The sequence below is a fragment of the Adiantum capillus-veneris genome, chromosome 16 (assembly GCF_014529385.1).
Source record: "Adiantum capillus-veneris isolate H3 chromosome 16, ASM1452938v2, whole genome shotgun sequence".
In the NCBI taxonomy this organism is placed as follows: domain Eukaryota; kingdom Viridiplantae; phylum Streptophyta; class Polypodiopsida; order Polypodiales; family Pteridaceae; genus Adiantum; species Adiantum capillus-veneris.
This window is the reverse complement of record NC_140946.1, coordinates 35,120,648-35,147,753: the sequence shown is the minus strand read 5'-3', so window position 1 is coordinate 35,147,753 and position 27,106 is coordinate 35,120,648. Positions and strand designations below refer to the sequence as shown.

At 46.5% G+C, this 27,106-nt stretch overlaps 1 protein-coding gene across 2 annotated transcripts in view; it reads left to right on the top strand.

Moving 5' to 3' along the window:
- LOC147438851 (uncharacterized) overlaps positions 1-26,238 on the top strand; it is a 35,502-nt gene extending 9,264 nt beyond the window's left edge. Inside the window, exon 2 of one of the 2 annotated variants that reach the window (XM_086484816.1) lies at positions 24,475-26,238. In XM_086484816.1, the coding sequence (XP_086340942.1) occupies positions 24,475-25,407 (933 nt within the window). In that variant the 3' untranslated portion in view covers positions 25,408-26,238. Of the gene's footprint in view, positions 1-24,348 lie in introns of both variants that reach the window. The other variant, XM_086484815.1, reaches the window with a different exon arrangement.
- Positions 26,239-27,106: the final 868 nt, after the last annotated feature.

Sequence of the window (27,106 nt, the reverse complement as noted above, 5' to 3'; positions counted from 1 at the left end):
CTTGGTCAGTTTGGGCTTGAAGACACAGGGGATCATAGACCAGACACAGGGAATTGTAATTATGGCTGACAGACCAGATGATGTGACTGAAGAGGTTTCCTCTTCACAGGGTCAATATACACATGAAGTGGGTGAGTCCTCAAGACCACCACAGACAGATGATGATATATTCAGGACCTAGTTAGCTACTGCTGTGGCTATGTTCACACAAGTAATGCAGAACCCGAGGTTTTTAGCTTTTCTGCAACCTCCTTTTCCGTCTCAGCAAGTTGGGTCATTGGATCATAATCAAAAGCCTGGTAAGACTCGAGCACAGGTGATTCATACTGCACAGTCAATGGAAACACCTGTACACTTGACGGAGAACATGCAGTCTCCACAACCTGTGCCTAAGGTGCAAGAACAGGTGGCTGAGATGCCAGTCTTTCAAGCTGTACCAGTTCAGCCAGCCACCTTTCAGCAGCCTATAGCTGGTTCTAATGGGCAGGGAAGCAACCTACAGGCTATGCAACAAGTCTTCCCACCACCTTTAGTACACCCCGTCTATTTTGGAGGTGGATCGGTATTCCAGAGCATGGCTGGTCATGCACCTGGAAATCAGTTTTACATGCCAGGAACAGTGTTCGGGGGTGCTCAAACGATGATGCCTAACCCCATGTATAGTGTTACGGGCATGCTACCAGGGTTTCAAAGCACTCAGGGCCAATTTGGGATGCCAAAGGCAAATTTTGGTATGGCTGGAATTACAAATCAGCAGCCAAATATGTCAACTTAATTGCGGTCAGGGAACACAAATGAACCCTAACAGTGTTCCCATGTTTCAGTCACTTCCATATGACAACTTAACGCCGCTAGAGAGGCCAACTCCGTACAAAGAAGGTGGCAAAGGTGTGACATCCACGAACTTTACAGGGTTTGATCATAGGAAGAAGGCTCTCTCATTCCTCCAGCAGTTTGACAAGGCCTATGCAGGGGGAAACTTTACAGAGGCTTCAAAGGTCTGCAAGACAGCCACTTTCTTGACAGGGAATGCGGGACAATGGTGGACAACTTTATTGCTGCAAGGGCAAGCTCTGTCCACATGGATTTACTTCAAGCAGATTTTTGCAGCAGCATGGTTATTTGATGACTTTGAAGCTGATGTCATGACAGAATGGCACCAGCTTAATGCTGCTACTTGCAAGAATCTGGATGATTACAATCGGAAGTTTTGGAAAGCTCTACTTCCAGTAACTTCTTATAGGTTTGTGCCATTGAAAGAAGAGATTGAAAAATACTGTTGTGGCCTACCCAAAGGATTGAGAAAGTACTGCACGAAGACCAAAGTCACTACTTTGACGCAGCTCATCGAGGTAGCAAACACTGGCAATGGTTTGCTCAAGGGAGAAGATTGTGAATTCAATACTGGCGTCAAGGAAGGATCAGCCAAGAAAAATTCAGCAAAGACGTATGTTCCCAAGGAGGCTCCGAAAGTGACTCAGGAGCCAGCCAACGCAGGGAAAGGCAAAGCTACGGCTGAATCAGAAAAGGGACCAACGAAGAAATGGAAAAGACGTTTTCCTTGCAAGTCTGAAGAGCAAAAGAAGGTCCTGAGGTCAGAGAACAAATGCTTTATCTGTGAGCAGCCTGGCCACATTGCTTACAACTGTCTTACAAAGAAAAGGCCAGCTGATTCTGAAGACAAGGAGGACAGGAAAGGAAAGAAGCCCATGGTTGGTCTAGTGCCAGATACGGTGGGCGACAAGCCAAATTCAGATGCAAGTGAGCTTTGCAGAGCATGGGGAAAGGTCAGGGATCAAACAGTGCTTATCTTCTTTGATCCAGGTGCCAAAGCCAACTTCATTTCCCCAGAATTGGCTTCTAAGTTGGGAATCAGACCTGAAGAGATGGGGTATACAGCAGAGGCAGGTTTGGCATGTCCTGGCCATACAGAGGCTGTGACACCCATCATTGGAAAGTTGCGCCTACATATTCAGTCCTATGTAGATGCTGAAGAATTTTACATCATGCCACTGGACGGATGTGATGTGTTGCTAGGTATTCCTTGGTTGTTTCGTGTACAGGGAATCATGGATGCCTACAACAAAAAAGATCACTGTACAGAGCAAGGGAAAGACTCACATTCTGGATGAAATGTACAAGAAGGTCAAAGTGGCCTTGGAAAAGACTCAGGCAAAGCAAAAGAAAGTAGCTGATCGTCACCGTCATGAAGTGGTATTTTCACTCGGTGATTGGGTGCTTTTACGCTTTGAAAAGGCAAGGTTAAAGAAGATGAAGGGCAAGGAAAGACTGTTTCCAAAGCTCAGCATGCGTTACTATGGGCCTTTTCAAGTGTGCGACATAATCAGTGATGTTGCATATAGGCTGAAATTGCCTGACAGTTAGAAGATTCACAATGCGTTTCATGTGAGTCTTCTCAGACCCTATGTGGGTGATGTGCCCGAGGATATGCCAGCTGAAGATCAGCCGGAAGTCGAGGAACTTGATGAGATCTTGGTCCCCGAACAGATTTTGGCACATAAAGAAAGAAAAGTGAAAGGCAAGGTTGCTAGGTGTTACCTGGTAAAGTTCAGAAACTATCCACCAATGGATGCTAAGTGGATGGAAGAAGGTGAACTTGCAGAGTCACCAACTGTGTTATCACTTTAACTTGAAGCCTTCGATTTGCAACCTACCTTGACCCCTTGAGTTTCAAAGCTACATGGATTGTCAGTGTGACAATGGCTTCTGAAAGAAATGATGTACATGGTATTTAAAGTGAGCTCAAATGAAATACCTTTTACATGAATGTTAGAGCTGTACAGATTGTCAGTTTGGCAATTGCTCTTATGGAATGTCCAAAAGTTTGGTTAGTGCTATAGAAGTGAGTATTTCTTGTCAGTTTGTCAAGGATACAGTAATTGCGTCTATTAAAGAGTACATGTGTAACTGCATTCTTAAACTGTCGGTTTGGGTATGCTCGAAAGTGTTACGCGATCCAACGTGTACTATAAGACAGTGGCAAAATGTGCAGCTACCATTTTGTCATTGGAAAGTTAGTGACTCAAAGCAATGGCACAGTGCGAAGCTACCACTATGTCATTGGGACAGGGTTCACACGCAGGCAATACATGTGTTGACGAGGTGTTGAATACACCAGGGTTGACAACGAGCATGTATGTGTCGTACATGTGTCGGCATGTGTTGAATACATCAGTGTTGACTGTGAGCATGTACGACATAGATGCAAACGAGGATGTTTGAGATTTCAAGAGGGGGGTATGTCACCAGCGTGTGACTACTATCTATCCTTTTTGTTGATTTCTTTCTTATTATCTATTTACTTTCACTTTTTGGAAACACCCCTCGGGAAATCTAACTGCCCTGCATTGCATAGCTAGTGTGGAACTGTCCAGAGGGAGTTCAGGCCTGAGGGCAAGAGAGCACTAAGGTTGGACAAGGACTATGGTTAGCCAAAGTGGGGTCATTGACTAGCCAAAGCAAATCCTTTGGTATAGAGGCTACATTTCAATTCTGGGTGTGGCTGCAGTGTACAAAGGGGGTCGGATGACCTAGAAAGATACAATGGCAGCATCTCCTAAAATTTAGGGAACTGCTATTTTGGGACCTGAAAATGTGTTTGCGTCATTACCTCCGGAATGACAAGGAGAACATTTTCTTACTCTGCCGTGAAGTCAACTGGGCAACCGGTTGGGAGATTTTTAGGCGGCAACCCCGAAACGGGAAAATGCTTGTAAATGTGCCAAGTGGCACCTTCTGGTGCACTTCCCTCATGCAACAAGAAGTGGCGCTGAATTTTAAGCTGGGAGAGGCTCATTTTCAGTTTTTGTCACAGGTTAAGAGCTATGGAGTGCTTGCTTTCCCTCCAATGTACAGTGCGGTGCCAGGAGTGATGCCCTGCACGCTACGCACTGCCCTCTCTCTCTCCTCTATGGCAGTATGTTATGCCCCACTAGTGGGCTTTTCATTTGACCAATGTACAGTTGTGTGGGTTCATGCGCGATTGCCGAGGCAAGAGCCTCTTGCACATGTATTGGATTAGCTAGCGGCTAATCCCCCCGCAGGTACAGGTGAATTCGGAGAGGTTTCACGCCAGAAATCTCGTCCGATTCAAAGGGCAAGTAGCCCTACAGGTGCGGGAGCTCGAGGACATGCTACGGATGCGACCGGCACGCGAAACGGAGCCCGAAACAGTAAATTACAGCCTGCTGTGTATTTTTGCAGGTTTAGGGTTTTGGCCCTAAACGGAGCCTAATAACCCCAGGAGGTTCGGGGACGCGAGGGGAGCTCTGTATAGGTGATCTGGCGCATTTTCGGGGCTGAAAACAGAGAATTCAGCTGCTGCAGATTCTCGCCAGGTTTTGCAAAGTGCCCGTATGCGTCGGGAAAGTCATTCAATGCGTGGGAATACTGACTGTGGAGTGTCCTAGTACAGTTATGTTGTCGAAATCGGGCCGGAACAGTTGAAATTCAGCCAAGTTTGTGCGGGGCAGCTTGTAGGGAACCACAACGTTTATTCCCTCTTTTGAACAATAAAGAAATATCGAAAGGGGCGCCTAAGTTAGGGGCCAATCTGGTGTCGGTCTACTCATCCAAGTGCAATCTAGCAGCCTGTATCCCTCTCCCCTTTGTTGTGTCTTGATAGTACAGGTAAAGTGGACGACAAATTAAATGGGTGAAAGCTAAATCAAGGTTTGAAGTAAAGTCTACCGCCCTTTTTGGATTGAACAGGCCGGTTTCAATGAGAGAGGCGAAGAAGAATTTTCCCCACCAGGAGGTTTTTCCGACCTTGCCTCTTCTTTATCTACGCCAACGATTGCACTAACTCCTATGGAGGAGTTGAAGCAGTTGTTTATGGAAAGGAAGTTAGAACGAGAAGAAAGAAGAGCAAAAAGAAGGGCAGCCATAGATCGTGAATACGAAGAAAGAATGGCAGCCATAGAGCGTGAGTACGAGCGCGAGAACAAAGAAAGAGAAGCAGAATTTGATCGCGAGAACAAAGAAAGACAAGCAGCATTTGATCGTGAGAACAAAGCAAGACAAGAGAAGGGCGATCAACACATGAAAGAGTTGTGGCGACTTTTTTCTAAAGTGGAGGCATAGATGCAAGAGATTCGGGAAAAAGAGACTCTCAGTCTCTTCTTCTCCAAAGCAAGACACACAGGCTTTGCATGATAATGATGAGCATGATGATTTGCATGATGAAAGATGTGATTCTTACAAGCATGATGATTTGCAGGAAGATGATGTGATTGTTCACAAGAATGATGTGTTAGTTGATACTTTTTCTAGCAAAGCTAACCTCGTTGCAGATTTGATCAATCACGAAGAAACGATCTTGGCTTTCGAGTCGAGGTCAAAAGAACCCCCTCAGGAAGAACCGATCTTGGCTCTCGAGCCTAGGTCCAAAGAACCCCCATAGGAATACTATGTGTTCGCATGATTAGTCAGCACGCATTGTACGAGTGTTCCATTCGTGATCGTTTCCTGTATTTTAGTCAGCGTCTTTGTGTGATCCCTTTTCTTAGGCATGACATATTGTACGTTGAGCACTATTCACTCATGAATGAGCACGGATGTATGCTGATTTCTCATGAAAAGCTGAAAAGTATGCATTCAAGGAAGTCACATTCCATGTCTCTTCCTTGACACGACACAGTCGTAGAAAGAGCAGAAGAAAGTTAGAATATCAAGCATCGGCATTTCCATTGTGATTTGCCACAGTTGATTGATTTAGATCAGAAAGTCGAGATTCGAACCCATTGTTTGCGTGTGTTTGATGAACGGTTTGGCACTTCGTCTCTTGTAAGTTGTTTCATCTACATTGCATGCACAGTCTTTTAGGAAGATTATATTTTTTCCATTCACTTTACATGGAATGGGTATGTTCATGCTTTTGTGTTGGAAGTGGTTTCAGGAATTTTCAGCCTTGGAGATTCTTGAAGAAGGTGGACCTACGTCCATAGACATAGTTGAAGCATTGAAGGAGCCATAGATGACTTTGTGTCACTTTTGGCGCGGCCCAAAGAAGAAAGCATTGCAGACCTTTATGAAGTTCAAGTATCACACAACCCACACATCAGAGTGGGTCGGCGAAAAGCCCTTTCGAGGATTCCGGATGTTGTTGGCGATCTCCCTCGACGCCATACAGTTTGGTACTAGTACCTCACTTTGAAAAGGAGGGGATGTCACGTGACACATCCAACCCTATGTGTCCGTGGACAAGCTACAGCATGACAAGGGTTCAATTCAGTTAAGTCAGTGTAGAATAGAAAGTGATCTGGCACTTTTGTGAGTCTGTTCGCAGACCGTGCATGACCAGACACTTAGATTAGATTCATATCCTCTGGTTGCACACAGCATGACCATCAGATTTCCATCAGAACCTATCAAGAGTATTTGTACAGTGCATAGACCTATTTTCCCTATTTTTGATATTTTTCGATTATTATTTTCAAGCGACTTTTGTTGGAAACTAGGTAGGGCAATTTTGCTAAGTTTGTATATATTGAAACCTAGCGCTAGCACTTTCTGGCAAAAGAGGCAGCAGGAGCACCTTGCTCACCAGGCAACTAGCAAAACCAACCCCCGCGACAACTCTGGCGTTTTCTCTCACCAGAATGGCCCAGCGTTTTTGCACCAGATCAGCCATCGTTTTTGCACTTGCTGATTCCCGGCGACAGTAGACAGTAGATCAGCCCTAGTGTTAGGAGATTTCCCAGAAACAGCATATCAGCCCTAGTGTTAGCAGTTCCATCAGCAAGGACAGATTTCAGCCCCTAGCGTTTTTAGTTTGCAGATCAACCGCAACGTTTTTGCAGACCTTCACGACAAGGACATCAAGAACACCAACGTTTTCAGTTTTCAGCAGTCACTACCCGCAGAAGAAGTCCCAAACCTCGCAGATCTCACCTTCCCGTAGCAGATCCTTGCCGCACGGTCAGATCCAGTGTCGTTCACAGTTTCAGCCCGAAAACGCAGATTTCAGCATACGTGTTTTCAGCGCGTCGTCATCGTATCGTCGTCATCGACATCGTCACCAACATAGAGTCAGAATTCAGTAGATACCAGATTTGCAGATTTCAACTCATTAGCATTCTCAGATTTCAGCCCGTCTCGTCGTCCTAATCATTGGCAAGTCCAAGCATGGTAGAGATTTGTCCAATCATAAGTAGACCGCTCTCGCCATAGAGAGTGGGGCCTTCGGAGGAGGGTTTGACAACATTCTGGTGTCGTATTCTTATCTCTCTATCTCTCAGTCTCAGCACCTTCATTCACAGTGTTTATCCACTTTGTTTGTGTCCATTGCACTCTCTCACTAAAGGAACGGAAGGCTCTCCCTTCCGTAAGTAAAAGGAACCCTGAGCACAGTTCGGAGCACTCATCTTGAGCAAAGTTCAACATTCACTTCCGCTGCACCTTACATGAGAACAGAGGGGATGAAGATATCCTCTGTAAGCTCTTAGTAAGGAGCTACGTTGACAAGATCAAAGAGCTCACCAGGCAGCTAAACGAGCCGCCATGTGTGCGAGCCTGATTTTTAAGCGGGTTGAAGAGCAAGAAGCTATGAGAGTAAGTGGTACTAGCTTTAACGAGAAAATTTGATGATTTAGTTTAGAGATCTCAGAAAGGGGAGCAAAAGGCCAAGAAGGAGAAGGGCTGAAAAAGTAATCTTGCTCAATCTCTAGTGAATCTCCAGAAGATTCATCATGTAGCTCCAGGTCATTTGAGGACAAGCATTCTGAAGGACTAGTTACAGCCAAGAAGAAAGGAGCCTAGACGTGGTGTTGCTAAATTAGCTTCATCTGACAGAAATACAATTCTAAATGAATCATTGGAATTATAAATGAGAGGGTTTTTCTCACCTGAGACATCCGAGTATAGATACTTCAAGTGCGTCATTCAGATTAATGACGGAGCACTGTGAATGGGGATATTTGTAGGGACACCAAGAACGAGTACTTCTGATGTGTCACATCAGATGGGTGACAGGAGCATCGAGAGGAAGTATTCGACTATCCATGAACGGACATCTTTGATGTGTCATAGGATGGGTGACATAGAGCATTACTGAGGAGATTGTATTGTTTATTTGGTGAGAAAAGACTAGGTGATGGGTATTCTTGATGGGTCACATGGTGGGTGATGGGAGCATTGGAAAGGGAATATTCCATAGTCAAGAGGAAATGAGCAAGCACTTGAATGAAGATGGGTTCAAAGGAAATTTTGAGGAAATACAATTGGGTTGCTTTTCAAGAAAGCAGACGCTTTTCTGTAAAGAGGTCTATGTAAGCATTGCATCTGTGCATGAGCTTGCATCGAGGGAAGCCTAGATTGTGAGTGTTTTAGGATTGTTTTCAACTTACAAGGTTTTACAGAGTTTTAGCAAGTTCAAACCTTTTTTATTAAGTGACTGGCTGCCCACTTAATAAGTGGGCAGCCAACAGCTAAAAATATTAAGTGGGCAGCCAACAGCTAAAAAGGCCTCAAAAACCAGGGCGTCCTATCTCCCTCCCTCGTTTAGCTAGAGACCAGGCGATCTCTCGCTCTCTAGCCGTAGGCCCCCCATTGTGCCCTATTGGAGGACGACTTCTATTCACGCCGGCTTCCGGGAGCTATAAAATCAGATCCCCTTTCATTGTCACACACTAGAAAAGGCCAGTGCTAAAAACGAGGAGATGCTGCTGCAGATTGCAGCCGCGAAGATGACGCCGTTGGTGATTTCCATGGCTGCCCCAAGTGCATGAGATGTCGCCAAGACCAAGTAGGTGAGTTTCGTCGCGAAGAAGTGCTTATGCAGATTGTTTACATCCCTACAAGTTGCTGTTTTTCTCTGTTTTCAGCCCATAAAGGTCGTAGACAGGCCTGATTTATGAGAAGGAACTCGAGAACACACCTCTTCTATGTGTAGATTGGAAGAGAGGGTTCTCTGTGAAGATATCTCTTTCGGGAAGTTGCTTTTTGGGAACCGAGCTGTGTTCTGAGTATCGAGACTTCAAAGGTAACGTTTTTCTTGCAATGGTTTTTGAGTGTTTGCTTGTAGGATTACTTCCTCTTCACGAGGGAGTAGGAGCAGAGGAAGGCACGAGCCTTTGCAGGAGAAAAGTGCTTTGAGGAACTAGAGCCAGATCACCCCAAGGATTTCGTACCCTAAGATTGGGAGTAGATCCACAGATCTGAGAGTGGTAGACTCGAACTTGAGATTCCCAAGGAAGGACTCTATGTCTAGGAAAGCAGAGTTGCTGCTAGGATTTCTACGGAAGAGGACTCTTGGAACATAGTTGCAGGGATGCCATGCTCTAAGTTTGAAAGGTGAGATCCAGAGGCGAGAACCTGTTAAAGTTATGGGATTTCAACTTTCAAGCGAACTGCCCAATGTGATCGCATTATTTATTTTGGCTTTTAGGTAGTTATTTTACTTAGTTGTCAAAGTCTGGGTAAGGCAATTTACCTAGATGGGTGCAACCCATCTAGTTGTCAAAGTCTGGGTAGGGCAATTTACCTAGATGGGTGCAACCCATTGCCCCCATTGTACAAGTATCAGTTTATTCATTGCCAAGGTTGATTGGTTCAAGAGACTCTCTCTCTCTCTCTCTCTCTCTCTCTCTCTCTCTCTCTCTCTCGCTTTCTCCCCTTGGTCTCTATGTAACAAACTTGGATACCCCAAGTCTAGAATCTGTTGCGACACGAGAGATAGATTCACTTTAGACACTTCAAAACTTTAAAATCACAGTTCAATCCGAGACAGCACAGCCTGCGTAGTTCCGTGCCAAGAGAGATTGGCCCCAAAGACTGGCGCTCCTAATACCTATCGCTATTTCCTTTTGTATTAAAATAATCGAGCAAGTACAGGTGCCCTGGGCTCTCCTCTGCTCACCGGCTCGCCAGCTTTGAATGAGCCAGAGAGAGGCCCAAGGGACCTTTTAAAGACCCATGGCCTTAGAAAAGCAGTTTACTTGAAAAGCTTCAGTTCAAAAAGCATCTGGTGCGAAAAGCTACCACCCAAAGTAGTCAGCTCAATTCGCGGAATTCCGTACGGCCTGTCACGTCAGCAGCGCGAGTCGCGGGCGTCCGTACAACAGCCATGTCAACAGCCTCTACATGGCTTTTTTATGGCTAGTGTCACTTTAGGCCGCGTCGGCAGTAGTCCGCAAGTTGGAACAACTTTATTAATCTAAAGAGTCTTTAATTTATGTCCCCGGGTCATGCCATGTCATCAGTTTGTGACATACCCCCTCTTGAAAGAATGGTAATCGCCCTCGATATGCCTGCAAAACAGACAGAGACCATAAACCAATTCAGTAGACACTGACTCTACGTATCGACGCACTAGACCCTCACAAATCTAGCACTTGCACATAGAGGACAATCACATCACATGAACTCAAATCAATCACATATAAGTTCATTCTCAATCTCAGACCATGATTGCCAGCAACGTATTTAGTATTCGCATCTAGATCCATCCCGGATCTCACTGATGTCAGATTAACTAATCCTTATTGCGATCATGTCTATAGAGATAATCGAGACAGAAATGTTGCATTCATTTTGTCTTTGAGTTCTTGCACTCAAACAAGTCACATGAGAGAGTACAAATCATTAATATTCAATTTCGGGAATTCCATTTTATAAAGTCATATAGCAGAATACTGTCAGCACAGCAGTATCCCTGAAACCCAAAGGTGTCACAAATTGCTGACATGTCAAAGCCCTGAAGAAGGGAGCCGACTGGCAGATGCCGGCCAAGGGGCCTAAACCCTAAGAAGAACAAGTAACAGAAGAAGAAGTCTTACCAACTTATGGGGACCCCGTCCGATGGGGCCCCAAGTGACATAAAGATTAAAATAAAGCAGGACCCGCAATTGATGACGTAGCAATTTCCGAAAATTGCGCTGACATGATGATGTGGCAGGCTGTACGGATTTTCGCGTTTTGTGCTGGCTGTGATGTTGCAGGCTGTACGGATTTCCATGATTTACGTTGGCACCTTTTTGGCTTTGCTTTTGGACCAGATGCTTTTGAGTTTGAAGGCTTTTTACTGTAAACTGCTTTTGCGGCCTAGGGCCTTTATATGAGGTTAGGACTCATTCTCTGGCATGCTTCCTGGAGAAGGTGCAGAGTTTGGAGTACCGGCTTGTACTGTGTTGATGCAATATAAAGAAATACGGAAAGGGGCACGAAGGTTTGGGGCCAATACTCTCTGGGGTGGAATTCCGCCACTCCGTGTCGCGTGTCGTCTCTCTCTCTCTCTCTCTCAGTTTTGTTTTTATTGAAGTGCTAAAAGTCTGTTCAGTTTGTTCTTTTTCTATTGGCACGTGGTGCCTGTCTTGTGACAGTGGTATCAGAGCATCAGGCGTGTGCTTTTTTGAAAGCATACCGGTCCTACATAAGAGCAGAGAGAGCTATTGGAATTTTATTTGAGGTATCTTCGGCCTCCGACCCCGGACTTATTATTAATTAACCACTCCCACCCTTACTTCATCGCGCATCGGGCGCGCTCCCGTCTTCACCGCTCATGTCTCATAGGGCATAAGCCATTAAGATCACTTGCAAGAGAAGGATCCAAGATTTGTTTCGAGCTGCTGTTTTTCTCAAGGACAGTACTATGAGATGTCTATAGCTACTAAGCTGCACACTTCCAAGGACTTGGCAAGCTTTCAAGAAAAAATAAAATTTGCCCGAAGTTATATGGTTTCTGACATCTTCCTTCGGAGTGCTACTTCTGGCAGAGTGGGGTATTCTGAAATGCTTGCCATGGAAACCCTAGCAGATTATATCTTGAAATTTCTCGACATCTCTCAGTAGATGTCTCTTCTTGAGTTGATAACCTTGGTGGTCCAGTGCGATTGCTATCTTGGGACTACCATCGACGCCAAAGAAACACTGTTTGTCCAAGAGCTGATGGACCATGTTGTGCTCGTTTACGACCTTATGGAATGAACCTAACCCTAATTTTTTGGTGCAGGTTTCAGGATGGAAAGTCAATTGACTTTTCGAGCTCGATTGATGTCGAGATTGCTTTTTAAGTTTGAGTTTTGTTTGAACTTGTTTGGTGATCCTGTTTGGAATGTGTTTGAAATGGATGGTATCTGTTTTGAACCTGTCTTAGTGCCGATTTAAAATGTTTGACTTTGGTTTAAAAACTGGTTTCATTGATTGGTGATTTTACTCCCGGGTGGAGAAGGGAGAAATACTGTTTTGATATTGTTTGAATCTCGGGACGACGCAGGTAGATGCATGGGGAGCGTTTTGTTGTATGTTAGAAAACTTCCAAACGACGCAGGCCGACGCTTGGGGAGCGTTTGGTTGTATGCTTGTAAAATAATTGTTGTTCTGACTCCCGACCCGGACTTGGATGGTTATGCGGGAGGAGTATTAAGAAGTCTGAGCAGTGGTTACTCTCAGCACCTCCAAACGACGCAGGCTGCAGTCTGGGGGGCGTTTGGTTGTAAAAGGCCTCTATATCTCCCGGCCCGGACCTTTTTAGGTTATGCGGGACGAGTGATGAGGGAGTCATTGAATATCTCTGGCCCGGACCTTGTTAGGTTATGCGGGAGGAGTGTTCATCGACGACTTTACGTTTCTATGTGCATGGAGTTGAGTTGGCAGCTTGGGAGAGGTTATGTATGACTGCAGGTTTCAGATGTGTGGCAGCATTCTAGCTTTGTGAGGCCTCCAGAACACCTGTTCGGACCGCAGAGTGAGAGGAGTGAATCTATCTCGGATAGATCGCTTCTACACTAGTGACCATTTCTGTGACTTGGGTGGGTCAGTTGGCATTCTGGCTGGGACTTCGTTTTCGGACCATGCACCAGTGATGCTCACAATGACAGATAGACAGAGGAGGGGGAGCACGTTGCTTCGCATCCTTGAGAGGGTCTTGCTGGTCTCTGCGCTCAGAGAGCGAGTGGTGGCTCTTTGGACAGAGGGCTTAGACTTGTAGGACTCTCCTGCTGACAGAGTGGCCTCTGGACTTGCTCAGCTTAGTCGGCTTTTTCTCCAAGAGTCTACGGCCCGCCTGGCTGCAGCGAGAGAGGAACAGCAGCGTCTCCGACAGGGCGTTGCTTCCTTGTAGAGGATGCAGGAGCAGCATCCAGATAGTCCTTGGTTGGAGGAGCAGTTGCAGCAGACTCGCCAGCAGCTTGCCAGCACAGAGGAGCGGCGTCAGGAGTTTGCTTTTCATCAACAGGCATCTCATTGGATCCAAGTGGGTGACAGAGTGACATGGGCTTTCTTTGAGACAGTGGGGCCCCGACATGGGCATGCGAGGGTCAGCCAATTGAGTTCGCCTGACGGGTTAGTTGCTTTAGAGCCAGAGGACATGCATGTAGTTGCCACCGACTTTTACTGTGACCTGCTGTCTGGAGAGCTGCAGTCAGAGCGTCAGGATGCATGCAGAGAGCAGGTGTGGGCACAGATGCCTTGTCTTGTGACTGAGGAGATGCGCCTGAGGCTCGAGCTGCCTCTCCAGTTAGAGCTCCACACGGCCCTCAAAGCACTTCCCCGTGGTAGCTGTCCAGGTGAGGATGGTTTGACTCCCAGCTTTTTCTTAGAGTATTGAGACTTGCTTGGCTTAGATCTCTGCAGCGCTTTTCAGTACATCCTATACACAGGAGTGATGCGTGGCAGCATGAGTGAGGGCCTGATTTACCTCATTCCCAAGGAGGGTGGCTCCTTGGACGAGATTCGACAGTGGCGGCCCATCACCATCCTCAACTCAACCTACAAAAGTCTCGCCAAGGCTCTGAGTTTAAGGATTCAGCCACTTCTAGAGAGCATGATACATTGGACACAGACAGGTTTTGTCAAGGAGCGTAGTATCCTTAAGATCTTCACTTTTTGGGAGGCATCTCCCCTCGCACGCCTCCGTAGTGAGGATCTGGTGAGACTTCCTCTCGATTTTGAGAAGGCTTACGAAGAGTTGACTAGGACTTTTTGGGGGGCACTCTACGCAAGATGGGCTTCTCAGATGCATGGATCAGAGGTGTGTCAGCTCTCTATAGACGGGCACACAGTCAGGTACTTCTGTCAGGTGGTAGAGGAGATCGCTTCATGCTCACACGTTCGGTCAGACAGGGTTGCCCTCTAGTCCCCTTGCTCTTTCTGTTCTATGCTGAGGCCATGAGCAGGTTTTTGGTTTCACAACAGGTTGGTCTACGTGGCTTTAGCGCTCCCTATTCGCAGAGATGAGCTACTGGATGCTGAGTTTGCAGACGACTCAGCTTTGTACTTGGAGGGCCAGGAGGCCAACCTTCACAGGTGTGAGCAGGCTCTTGAGACCTTTTGTTGTGCCTCAGGCGCACTAATCAACTGGAGAAAGACAGTGGCTTTCTCTGTTGGTAGTGCTCCTACGCTTGATTGGCTGCCAGGTGAGGGTTTCGGATGGATTCCCCCAGGTACTGCAGTTCGGTACTTGGGCTGTTAGGTTGGCTTGGACTTGTCTCCTGAGCAGCAGATTGCTCCCCTCCTCTTGTCCATCACGGAGCAAGTTGTTACATTGAAGTTCGGCACGACTTTCTCTGGCAGGCAGAGCGGTAGTGGCCAACTAGGTGTTGCTGGCTACTATGTGGTACATCACTTCTTGTTGGATCTTTTCGATTTCCTGCATCAGCCAGGTAGAGAGGCTGATCAGGAACTTCCTTTGGTCAGGGCGTGACACTCAGATAGCGCGGGCCAAAGTGGCCTGGCAGGTTATCACTCTTCCTTGTTCTCAGGGAGGGTTGGGGATCATAGACCCAACCCATCAAAGTAGAGCCCTTCTTGGGAAGTTTATTGATAGAGGATTACTTCCAGGGGAGGAGCCCTGGAAGGAGTTTTTGCTTCAGCGGCTTAGTGCTAGAGTACCTCAGGTTGGAGGCCCCTGGCGACCTGCGACCAGATGGATTTTCACAGAGATGCGCTGAGTTGGCATGAGCAGGAGCCTGGAGGAGGACTTTTTCGTTGTGAGTCTGCTCCATTCCTGGGAGCAGTTGTGGAGAGGCCTGGAGCAACATCAACCTACTTGCACGGAGGAGCGCCTGAGACAGCCCCTTGTTTGGAACCCCATGGTTAGCACTCAGAGAGGCCACTTGGTTGGTAGTAGGCCTCATGTTTCTTGGGGTCCCATGGCAGAGAGTCCACACGCAGTTTAGGTGATTGGCTACAGTTTTCAGGCTTATCAGAGGAGCTTCAGAGCATCCAGCTTTAGGGCATGGGAGGGGTGCAGAGCATGTGTCAGGACATCACAGAGGCAGTACCAGCTGAGTGACTCACACCTCTCGAGTCAGCAGCGCCCAGATGGATGGGGGCCTTCACGCCACTGGAGGTTCTCATCGCAGTTCGGGCTTGCTCAGAGACTGTACCCTCCGAACTACAGGGGTGAGGGTCGCTTACACAGAGTTTCAGTAGAGGCCCCACAGGTGGCAGAGTGCTGTTTTCAGAGGATCCGAGTTGTGGTATCTGTGTGAGGACTTGCGACATAGATCCTGCCCCTACAGCTCTTGAGACTGGCCACTGGAGGCTATGGGCCTGGGAGCACTGTCCACTGGCACGAGTGCAGTGGGATCCTGGAGAGTGGTTTTTGAGGGACCCTTTCTCCTCAGTCGACCATCCAGGTGTCCCTTTCTTTCAGTACACTGTTCGACTGGGACGCCACATACTGGCAGCACGGAGAGAGGCTAGTCCTGTTGCAACACCTCATTGGCAGGAGGAGGGTCTTACAGCTGAGTTCTTGGCAGCTTTTTGGGAGAGGTTGTGGGACTCCAGACAGCCGGGGCGAGTCACTTTGTTCCAGTGGCTAGTTGCACATCGAGCTGCAACAGTTGAGAGTTGGCTTGTGCATAGTGGTCTCTCGGTAGCATGCGCAGCTTGTGACCACCCTGTGGAGAGTCAGCACCATCATCTGTGGGATTGTCCTTTGGCACAACAAGTTTGGCTTCGTGTCCTTCGGCTGATGCCAGCTCTTTCGACGACACGATAGTACACTTGGGGGGCAGTTGCTTGGTCCACTCTCACGGGCCCGACACTTCAGTTTGAGCTATTCTCCACCAACAGGATGATAGTGATGCAAGGGGGTCGACCTACACCCGAGCCTGCTATAGAGCTTACTCCACGAGTGGTGCAGTGAGAGAGAGGAGTGTTGGGAACTCATCTGTGGCCTGCCACTCTGGTTCATCTGGCGGTCCCATTGCTTCCGCATCTTTGAGGCTCGTCCTATACCACCAGCAGAGACTGTTCGAGATTTTTGGCTAGAGTTGATCCATACTCTCAGAGGACAGTTCTAGAGACTTCAAGGCAGCTCCGACCTCATGCAGGAGCGTAGAGAGGCTTTCCTTCAACTCTGGCGCCGTGTGCCTTTCTTCACCATGGTCAAGGGTGTGCTGAGATGGCACTACCACCCAGCTGTGTGGCTTTTCCCTCCTCCCATCTCTTGATTTAGCCTCATTGTACATATGTCATTTTTCATTGGGAGAGTCTCCCCCCTTATGTTTGTTGTAGCCCTCTCTTGCAGAGGTGGTTGTAGCCCCATGGACAGTTTCAGTAACTAATAGAAGGATCTTTTTCTGGGAAAAAAAATAAAATAACGCTCCACCCTTTTCAAGGTGGTATCGATGCCGCGGTGATCTGTAAATGGTGGACAGTGGCACTCTGTCAAGACCTTTTTCCTCAAGGGTTGTGTGACACACAACGTTGTTTTCTTCATCAACTAGCCATCCCGTATGGAATATCTTGGAACTGTCCATTCTGTATCCGAGTAAAAACATCGGTAAAGTCCGGATCTGTGGCGTACTGGTCAACCATATCCTCGAAGCTTCTGTGATGTATCGTGGAAATAGCCAAGACGAGGGGCTTCTGAGACAATGCATCTGTCACTAAATTTTTATGTCCTTGAACATAGACAATCTGGAAGTGAAACTGTGACAAGATGTTAGCCCACTGCATCTGCTTTTCCGAAAGCTGCTTCTGTGACTAGAAGTAGCGCAAACTTTGATGATCTGTAAAAATGTGAAATCGGCTCCGAGTAGATAATGCCGCCCACTGTGTAAGAGCATGGATCACTACCAATAGCTCTTCCTCATAAATTTGGGCTACCAATCCTGGCCTTGAAAACATTGTGCTTTCATAAGCAATCACATGGCCTTCTTGCATCAAGATTGCTGCCAGATTATGACCACAAGCGTCACAATAAACTTCGAATGGAGATTTTGCAAATCTGGCAAAGCCAACACTGGTCCAATAGTCAATTTTTCCTAAGTGTTTGAAAAGCAGTCACCTCTGTCGGTCCCCACGAGAAAGGGACTCCTTTCTAAGTCAATAAGTGCAACGGCGAGGCTTTCTTTGCAAACTTCCGAATGAACCGCCATTGATAATAAGAGCACAAGCCCAAAAAGCTTCGAACTTCATGAACATTCTTCAAGTCAGGCCAATCGTGGATAGTCTCAATTTTGACCGGGTCCATCTGTACTCCTGCTACTGAGATGATGTGTCCCAAGAAATGTATCTCCGACAAGAAAAACTCGCTCTTTTTGGCATTAATAACCAATCTATGATTGCGCAATGCCTAAAAGACCTGTAGCAGATGGTGTCGGTGCTCTGCTTCATTCTTGGAGAAAACTATAATGTCATTAAAAAGAGTGCCCACAAAAGACCGATGCTCTCGGAAAATCCTATCCATCATTTGGTTGAAAGTTGTTGGAGCATTTGTAAGTCCAAATGGCATCACCAAAAATTCTTACAAACCAAAACTTGTCCAAAAAACTGTCTTGTAGACATCTCCCGGAGCGGTTTTGATCTGATGATATCAGCTTTTCAAATCAATCCTGCTGAAACAAGAGGATCTCTGAAGTTTGTCTAGAATATCATCGATCCTTGGAATAGGGAATCGGTTCTTGATGGTGAGTTTATTGAGAGCTTTGCAATCAATACATATTCTCCAAGATTTGTCTTTCTTTAGTACTAATAAAACCGGAGAACAATAAGGTGATGTACTAGGTTGGATAAGATCCTTTTCTAACAACTCTTTTGACTTGGTTTATGATCTCTTCATTCTGGGCTCGGCTAACTTGGTAAGGTGGCCGGTTCGGTGGTGTGCTTCCAGGAATTAAATCAATGGTATGGTCCTCAGGACGAGGTGGAGGTAACTCGCTTGGTAGGCCTTCTGAGAAATAGTCAGCATGGGTGTGCATAAAGTCTTGTCGTTCTTTATCCAATTCAGACATGGCCAAAGCCGATACAATAGGGACGAACTCTCCCTTCAATTTTACATCAAGTACACTTTGCCTGCCCTTCTCGTTGGTCAAAGTCTCTTTCTTGGCCCTATAGTCGACCATGGCGTTGTTCTTGTGGTACCAAGGGATTCCTAGGAGGACGTCACTCCCTTTTAAAGGCATGATGTAAAAGTCCTCGTGCCCTAAATACCCCTGACAATGCAAACGAAGTTTGCCAATGACAGCCTACAGGTGTAATGGCAACATTCCGTCTGGGCGCCGCTAGAACTGCCTCTGCCGGTGGCCCCATCCTGTCGGGCGCAATCTCAAGTCAAGTCGCCAATTCAAGTGAAATGAAGTTGGCCTTGGCTCCTCCATCAAAGAAAATGAGGGCTTCTTGATCCTTTACTTTGCCCCACTAGAAAACAGTAGTGTTGATGATTTTTTTTTGGGGAAACTGTGACAGTAGTGCCAGAAAAATCAAACATAGCACTGGAGATTAGAGCATCAAGCAATAGCTATCGACATCGTCGTCGTCAAGTACCACAGCATCAGAAGCATTGTACCAGACCTTTGTGCAATCTAAAGCAAATACCTCTCTAGCAATAGAGAGGGGCCATCTGTTGTCGTCTCTTCTCTCTCTCTCTCTCTCTCTCTCTCTCTCTCTCTCTCTCTCTCTCTCTCTCTCTCTCTCTCTCTCTCTCTCTCTCGCACTCTCATGCACTTTGCACTCACAGTTTTCCACTCTTGTTTTGGTAATTGCACATTCTCTCATCAAGTCAAGGAAGGCTCTCCCTTCCCGTCAATAAAAGGAACCTTGAGAACTCAGTGATCACTCATCCTGAGCCATACACCATCATTCACTTCCACTGCACATTACATTCCAACACATGTGGGGTTGTTCTTCAGATTGATGGCTTTGACCACGAAGTTTGTAAGTTGCTTTTTGTTCCAACGCTGTCATTGGAATTCCTTGGCCCTTGATTTCCTCTTCTTTCTTGAGTCAGGTGTCTCATTCAAGAAACTACTGATCTCATCAGTTGTACAGGGTTTGGCTTTTTGAACAAAGGGTAATTTGAAGATGTGGGAGATCGTTTTAGCCATTAACTAGATCTGTCTTCCATTGATTGTTACTGTGGCTGTGTCAGCATTGAATGTGTCTACTACTTGCTCTACAATAACCGTGTCAATTGGAAGTTTCTGCCTCTATTAGAGTCGTCATGCCCCAATTTGGAGCAATTCCTTCTTGCTGTCCTTGTCTTGTGTAGCGAAAGTGATTGATGGTGAATGCTTAGGACGAGTGTTCATTGTGTACTCAAGGTTCCTTTTACTGCATGAGAGGGTTCCTTTTACTTCATGTGAGAGATGTGCAATAGACTAGAGAGTGAAGAGAGAATGGTACTGTGAGTGAGAGAGAGAGAAAGTAGACTAGAGAGAAAGTAGACTAACACTGGATGGGGTCTCAAACCCCCCCTCTAAGGGTCCCCCTCTCTATCGCTAGAGAGGTATTTGCTTTAGATTGCACAAATGCTGATACAATGGTCCTAGATGCTGAGATGGTGATGGGATCTTGCTGTAGGTGCTTGGATCTGTGTGGCTAATGGTTGAAATGTAAAAATGCGAGTGGAACTGGTGGGATTTGCAATTGGCGACAAGGCTATGGTTGAACTGCTATGGCCAACATCGAATGTAATGGGAAGAGGCACCACATGCCAACGGAAAAGATCAGAGTGAACAACTTTAAGCACTTTAAATAACAACTGGTTATTGAACTGAAAAAGATGCACGACACACGTGACGCAGAGTGGCGGAGTTCCACCCCAATAGAGCACTGCCCCCAAACCTTGGCACCCCTTTCGGTATTTCTTTATATTGCTTCACCAAAGTACAACTCCCATGGCTCTGCTCTGCGTCTCTCATGAGTAGATTGTCAGAGTGAGAGCCCATGGGTCATATTTAAATGCCCCTGGCCTCTAGAAGCAATTTACATGAATTGAAGCTCTAAAAGCATATGGCCTCCCAAAAGCAGCCAGCACAAAAACAGGAAATCCGTACAACTGCCACGTCAACGTGTGCGCGTTTTGTGGGACCACAGTCTGCCACATCAGCAGGTCAACGCAAAATCTGGGGTTGCCGTAGAGTCTTGCCACGTCATCAGTTTTCCATGCAATTTGGTTTGAATGTGTGTGTTGATTCTGCTTTATTTTAACATCTTTAGGTCCCTTGGGCCCCATCGGACGGGGTCCCATTAGTTGGTGGGAACTCCTTAAAAAATTGCCTCACTTGGTGAAGTTCTGTAAGTTGGTAAAACTTCTTCTGCTGCTTCTTCTTAGGGTTTAGGCCCCTCGGCCGGAATCAGCTGGTTGGCTCCGTTCTTTAGTGGCTTGACACGTCAGCAATTTTGACATCGAGGGTGGACTGAAAGTGAAAAATGGTGGCTAATTTGAGAGCTGAATCTGAAAATGCTGGCCGAACTGTTGTCTTGGGCTGAAAACTGAAAACGCTGGTACTGTTGGGCTGATCGGGTGCTGTAGGCTGAAAATGCTCTGGGTGCTGGATGTGCTGGTGATGCTAGCAAAAACCTTGGTATTGCTGGTGCTTGTATCGTAGTTATTGGTCTTATGCTTGAGAAGTGACCCCTAGGGTCTCTTACATATGGAATTAAATTTCGGTCACGCAATGTCAATAAAAAACCCACGATTTAATTGATTGACTAAATTGTCACTTATTAGTAAGTTAATGAACTCACTTCTAAGAGGTGCTTCACATGCAGGTAAATACCTAGGCTGGGATATTTTTGCTAGACTATGTAAACACTCCCTAGTAGACACTGGCTGAGTTCATGTGCAATCAGAGGGTATGCAAATAATCCAAGTGCTTGGACATGCACGCCCTGCGTACAGGCTCACAAGGGTGCCCTAACCCTTCCTAGGTTGTCCTAAACCCTAGAAATAGGAGTTACAGCTTGCCCACATGCACATAGGGTTAGATGTGTACGTGGCATCCCCCCTTTTTCCAAGGTGAGGTACAAGTACCGAGCTACATGGCTTCCGTATAGTCCGCCAACAACTTCGGGGAATCTGCAAAGAAATCTTTGTCGGCCCACTCTACTGCATGGGTGCCACTATACTTGAGTTCAAAAAGGACTGTAATGCTTGTTTCTTTGAGCCGCGTCGAAAGCAATGCAGGTGGATCGCTCGGGCTCCATGTCTTCAATTTCATCTACAATCTCGTGTTCATCCTCTTCAAAATCGCCTTTGGGGAATCTCTTTGAAACAACGTCAACCAAATAACACGGAAAATGGAGTGCATTGACACGGGCTAGTCAACTGCAAACTCATAGACACATCTTTTATCTTTTTCATGACTGGAAATGGACTGTGCTAAGATTGGATGGAATGTAGATGGAAAATGTGACGAAGTGCCTAACCTTTCAAAGCATGCATGCCAAAAATGTGATCTAAACTTGAGTTTTCTACCTAAAACTATCGACTCTGGCAAACCACAAAGGGAATGTCAATGCTTGATAGACAACCATGCTAATGCTTGTGCTGTGACTGTGTTCTACCAAGGAATGAGCATGCCAAACATATTGACATGACAAACAATGGTGAAACACTATGTATTCCTTGAATGCAAACCTCTTACCTTTCTAAAGTGATGTGCATCGTGCAATAGGGCTTTCCTATGAGAAGGTAACACACAAAGACGGCGATGAAAATCTGGTTTCTTTTCTATGTTGAGGCGATGAGTAGATTTTTGAGCTCGCAGGAGATTGGTTTGTGTGGACTACAACTACCCATTCGGAGAGATGAGCTTTTAGATGCTGAGTTTGTTGATGACTTGGGCATGTTTCTCGAGGGCCAGGAGGCCAACTTGCACAAGTGTGAGCAATCTTGAGGTGTTTTGTTGTGCGCCGGGAGCATTGATTAATTGGCAGAAGAAAGTGGCTTTTTGGGTTGGTAGTGCTCCTGCTCCCCCGCTGCTTGATTGGTTCCGTGGAGAGGGCTTTAGGTGGATCCCCTCAAGGACACCGGTACGATATTTGGGCTGTCGTGTTGGTTTGAATCTATCATTAGAGCAGTAGATTTCTCCTTTTCTCCTTTCCATCAGGGCGAAATTGCTCCATTGGAGTTCGGCACGGCTTTCTCTTGTTGGTAGGGTTGTAGTGGCCAACCAGGTGCTTCTGTCTACTATGTGGTACATCACGACTTGCTCGATTTTCTGGAGTTCTTGCCTCAGCCAGCTGGAGAGGTTGATCAGGAACTTTCTGTGATCAAGGGAGACACACAGTCTGCTCGGGCTAAAGTCTCCTGGCACTGTGGCAGGTCATTACTTTACCTTGCTCTCAGGGAGGGTTGGGGATCATTGACCTAGCATGGCAGAGTAGAGCCCTCCTTGAGAAGCTTATTGTCAGAGGTCTCCTTCCAAGGGAGGAGCCTTGGAAGGAGTCGTTGCTTCACCAAATTCGTGCCTGGGTCCCACAAACGGGCGGCCCATGAAGCCCCTCCATTTGGTGGCTTTTCACAGAGTTGCGCATAGTGGACTTGAGTAGGAGATCGGACTGTTTTGCTTTGAGCTTGCTTCGGTCTTGGAAGCAGTTGCGGAGTGGCCTTGAGCAACACCAGCCCACATTCATTGAGGAGTGTTTGAGGCAGACACTTACATGGAACCCTATATTCAGCACACAGCGAGGCCACATGGTTGGTAGCTGACTTGATGTCTCTTGGGGTCCCATGGTAGAGGGTCCAACTTGCACTTCTAGGGACTGGCTGAAGTTTACAGCACTTCCAGAGGAGATTCAGAGCCTTCAGCTGCGAGACATGAGGGGGGAACGGGGTGTAGAGCATGTGTCAGGATATTGTAGAGGCTATATTAGCAAAGTGGCACACCCTTCTGGAGTTGGCAGCTTCCTGCTGGACGGGGGCTTTCACTCGATTGGAGGTCCTCGTTTCTGTTGAAACACAAGTTCTTGCATGTTCTTTGAGGTTCAGAGAGAGGGTCGCCTCCACAGAGTCACTACTGAGACACCATAGATGGCGAGTGCTGCTTTCAGTGGATGCGAGTTGTGGGCACCAGTGGGAGGACTTGTGTGATAGACCCTGACCCGTCAGGTCGAGTCAGGACACTGGCGGCTATGGGGCTTGGTAAAGCCGCCCTCTGGTGCGAGTGCAGTGGGACCTGGGGGAGTGGTTTTGGCGGGATCCTTTTACTCCAACCGATCAACCCGAGGAGGAGGGTCTCACACCCAAGTTCTTGGCAGTTTTTTGGAGTGTGGAAGAGCAGACAGTCGAGGAGAGTCACCATGTTTCGTTGGCCTCTCTGTGGTTTTTGTCGCGTGTGACCATCCACTTGAGGACGAAGCTACTGTCTGGGGGACTGCCCCATGGCACAGCAGGTTTGGCTTCGGATTCTTCGGCTGATGCCTCCACTTACTACAGCTAGCCAATACACTTGAGGTGCTGCAGCTTGTCCACTCTCACGGGCCCAGCACTTCGCTTTGAGATGGCTTCACTCAGCAGGATGATTGTGATACAGGAGGGCCAGCCTACACTTCAGCCTGCCATAGAGCTTGTACCTCAGGAGTGGAGTAGAGATAGAAAGTGTTGTTGGGAGCTCATCTGCAGCCCGACACCGTGGTTCATTTGGAAAGCCCAATGCTTCTGCATCTTCGAGGCTTGACCTGTCCCATCGGCGGAGACAGTATGTGACATTTGGCTGGAGCTGATCCATACACTCAAGGGCCAGTTTGAGAGACTTCAATGCAGCTCCGACTGCATGCGAGAGCGACACGAGGCCTTCATGTGACTTGGGCGACCGGGCCCTTCTTCACCAGGGTTCATGGTGCACCTTGATGGCGATACCATCCAACAGCGTGGTTGTTTCCTCCTCCCGTATCCTGATTTAGCCAAGATTGTACATATTTCTCCTTTTCATTGGGAGAGTCTCATGTAGCCCTCTCTAACAAGGGCACGTTGTAGCCCATTGGGCAGTTTTCTTAACTAATACAAGGATCTTTTTTCTTGGAAAAAAAAGACTTTTGTTCTTTGTTTACTTATATACCTGAAAGGGTGTAAATATTTTATTATGGTACTTATTATCTTCAAGGATAGTTTTGAAAAGTTTCTGGTTAGCTTTACACGAACCTCGTGTCTTGTAGGTTTTCAAGCTGCTCAGGGAGCAAGAGTGGTACGAACCTGATACCGGGACATATACTCTCCTTATAAAAATGCTTGGAAAGTGCGAAAAGCCAGATTTAGCTTATTCTCTGTATGTTCTGATGCAGAAAGAGAAATGTAAGCCTTCAGTACAAGTCTATACAGCACTCTTGACAGCCTTTGCAAGAAACAACCTTCTAGACAGAGCATCTCAAATCTTAGAAGAAATGAAGAGAGTGGATGGTTGCCAGCCCGATGTCTGGACCTACAGCGAGTTGATTAAGGCGTATAGTGGGAAGTGTGATTTTGAGAAGGTTGCCTTTCTGCTTTCAGAGATGAAGTGTGCAGGTTTAATACCAAACACAGTGACTTGCAATATCTTGTTGGATGCCTACGGAAAGGTGGGGATGTTTGATGCTATGGAGGGGCTGTTTACTCAAATCTTTGAAGGTGATGAATACAGCTACAACTACTGGACTCAAAATGTTATATTGAGCAGCTATGCCAGGGTAGGAAACGTTGAACGTATGGAATACTGGTTCTCTAAGCTGCACAGGCTTGGATTTCGACCCAACGTCATCACTTTTAATATCCTTCTGACTGCATATGGAAGGGAACGCCTTTTTGAGAAGATTGAGTCAGTTCTTGATTTTATGCATGCTTACCACTATAGAGGCACAACAGCAACCTACAATACGGTAATTGATGCTTATGGGAAAGCCGGAAACATTAAGCAGGCTGCACACATCTACCAAGAGATGCGTGCACTGGGAGTGAGTGAAGACAAACATACATTTTGCTCTCTGATTAATGCATATGGGAAGCAGGGGTGTTGGATGAAAGTTGAGAAGGTTTTGCGTCAAATGCGAAACTTAAACATAGAGCCTGATACTGCTATTTATAATGCTGCACTGGATGCTTATTGGAGATCTGACAGGAAGGTCGAGATGCATGGAGTGCTTATGGAGATGGAGGATAGGGGGATTAAGGGTGATGAGTATACAAAATCAATTCTGAGCAAGCTTTTCAATGGCAGGCTAGATGGTAACATACCAAACTAATTTTTAGCAAGGCAGGCACATGGTATGCCCTTGTGCCAGAGGACCACAGAAACCCACAATTCAAATCGGTTTTTTTTGGTTTGCCAGCGGGCTCCAAGTCAAAATTATTGCGTTTGAAACGTTATGCAAGCAGCAGCGAGGGATACAGAATGGGATTTCTTTTTGCATGGAAGGGAAAGAACAAGAGTTTTCTGCGTGCAAAGGTGTTGTTGCGTTTCCTCTTGCAGATATTAAGATGCCTTTGGACAAGCAAACAAATGGGGATGTCTGCTTTCCCCCAACAAAGACAGAAGTGTGCATGGAAGGATTGTCTTCGTTCTTCGCAGGAAAAATGGGGGCATGACAAAGCGATTTTTTGCATTAATACATTGAGAGCCCTGTAGGGATTGTGGTATCTCATGCTGCTGTGATGTAACTCTTAATGAGGAGTCTCATGGGTTCTGTTTCGCACTCAGGTTGGAAGGCTTCAAATTTATCAAATTATGGGCTTCTGTAATTATATGGATGTACTTTGAGCTTTGCGTCTTGTGGTACTTTATTTGTACATTGGAACCTTCATCTATCCACCTTAATTTACTATAACTGGTATCCAAACCGTATGGCGTAGCCTTAGCCATAATTCTCTCCATTGCCTCCTATAATCACCCTCTCTTTTCTTAAGAAATAGGATCTGAATTCAGTTAATGGTGTGGCTTTATCTGCAAGTGAGATATGGCTTTCTGCATTATTTAATTGGTGTTTCTCACTTCAGGGAGAAACCTTTAGCTACCCCAAATGCCCCAATTAGCCACTTATCAGCTTAATTTTCCCCTCGATTCTGTTGAGAACAGACAACCATTCTTGCCCCAAGGGCTAATTGACTGCTCGAAGTCTTGCCTTAATTGCTACTCTGCAAATGTTGACCAATTATCACCAGCTCAAAGCATTCTAGAGCGAGCGATCGAAGGATCAATTCATTAGCGACATGCTCAATTAGGGCAAGCCCTTTCATCCTCAAGGTTGCCATAGGGTAGGAATTCACCTCTATCCAAGAGGGTTTATCGATTGAAGCTCTACACTTATGAGATTTTTCCCCCACATCGGAGAGTATACAGGATAGCTTGGGCTGTTTTAGGGTAAGAGTTAATAAACCCACTTAACATAGCATTACCACTAGCTATATTGATATATTGATTGCCCCATTGTAAAGGAACTTAGATGGAACCAAAATGGTCTTCCGGCAAGATGTTCCCTTACTCACAGTCACCCGAGTCACTGAACATGGGCAAAGAACAGTTGGACAAGCTCTTTGGTGTGGGTTTCCACATCTTGTGGAAAAAGGTGAAGGGAAGAACATCTAGATTCTAGAACCTAGTCAACCCACTTGCTACTGCAAAGGCGAAGAATGTTGCTGCAAGAGTTGACGAATGGGTATCTTACGCTGAAGAACACATCTAGATTCTAGAACCTAGTCAACCCACTTGCTACTGCAAAGGCGAAGAATGTTGCTGCAAGAGTTGACGAATGGGTATCTTACGCTGAAGAACCTCTAGAACCTAGTCAACCCACTTGTTCTTGTAGAGGTGAAGATCGCTGCTGCAAGTTAATGAACGCTGCAACAATCGTTATATTGGCTAGTTTGGCCGGCAGCCGAATCTCTCTCTCCCTCTCTCCCGCTCCCGCACTGAGAATGAATTGTTGTAATGTTGTGTTTTTGGTT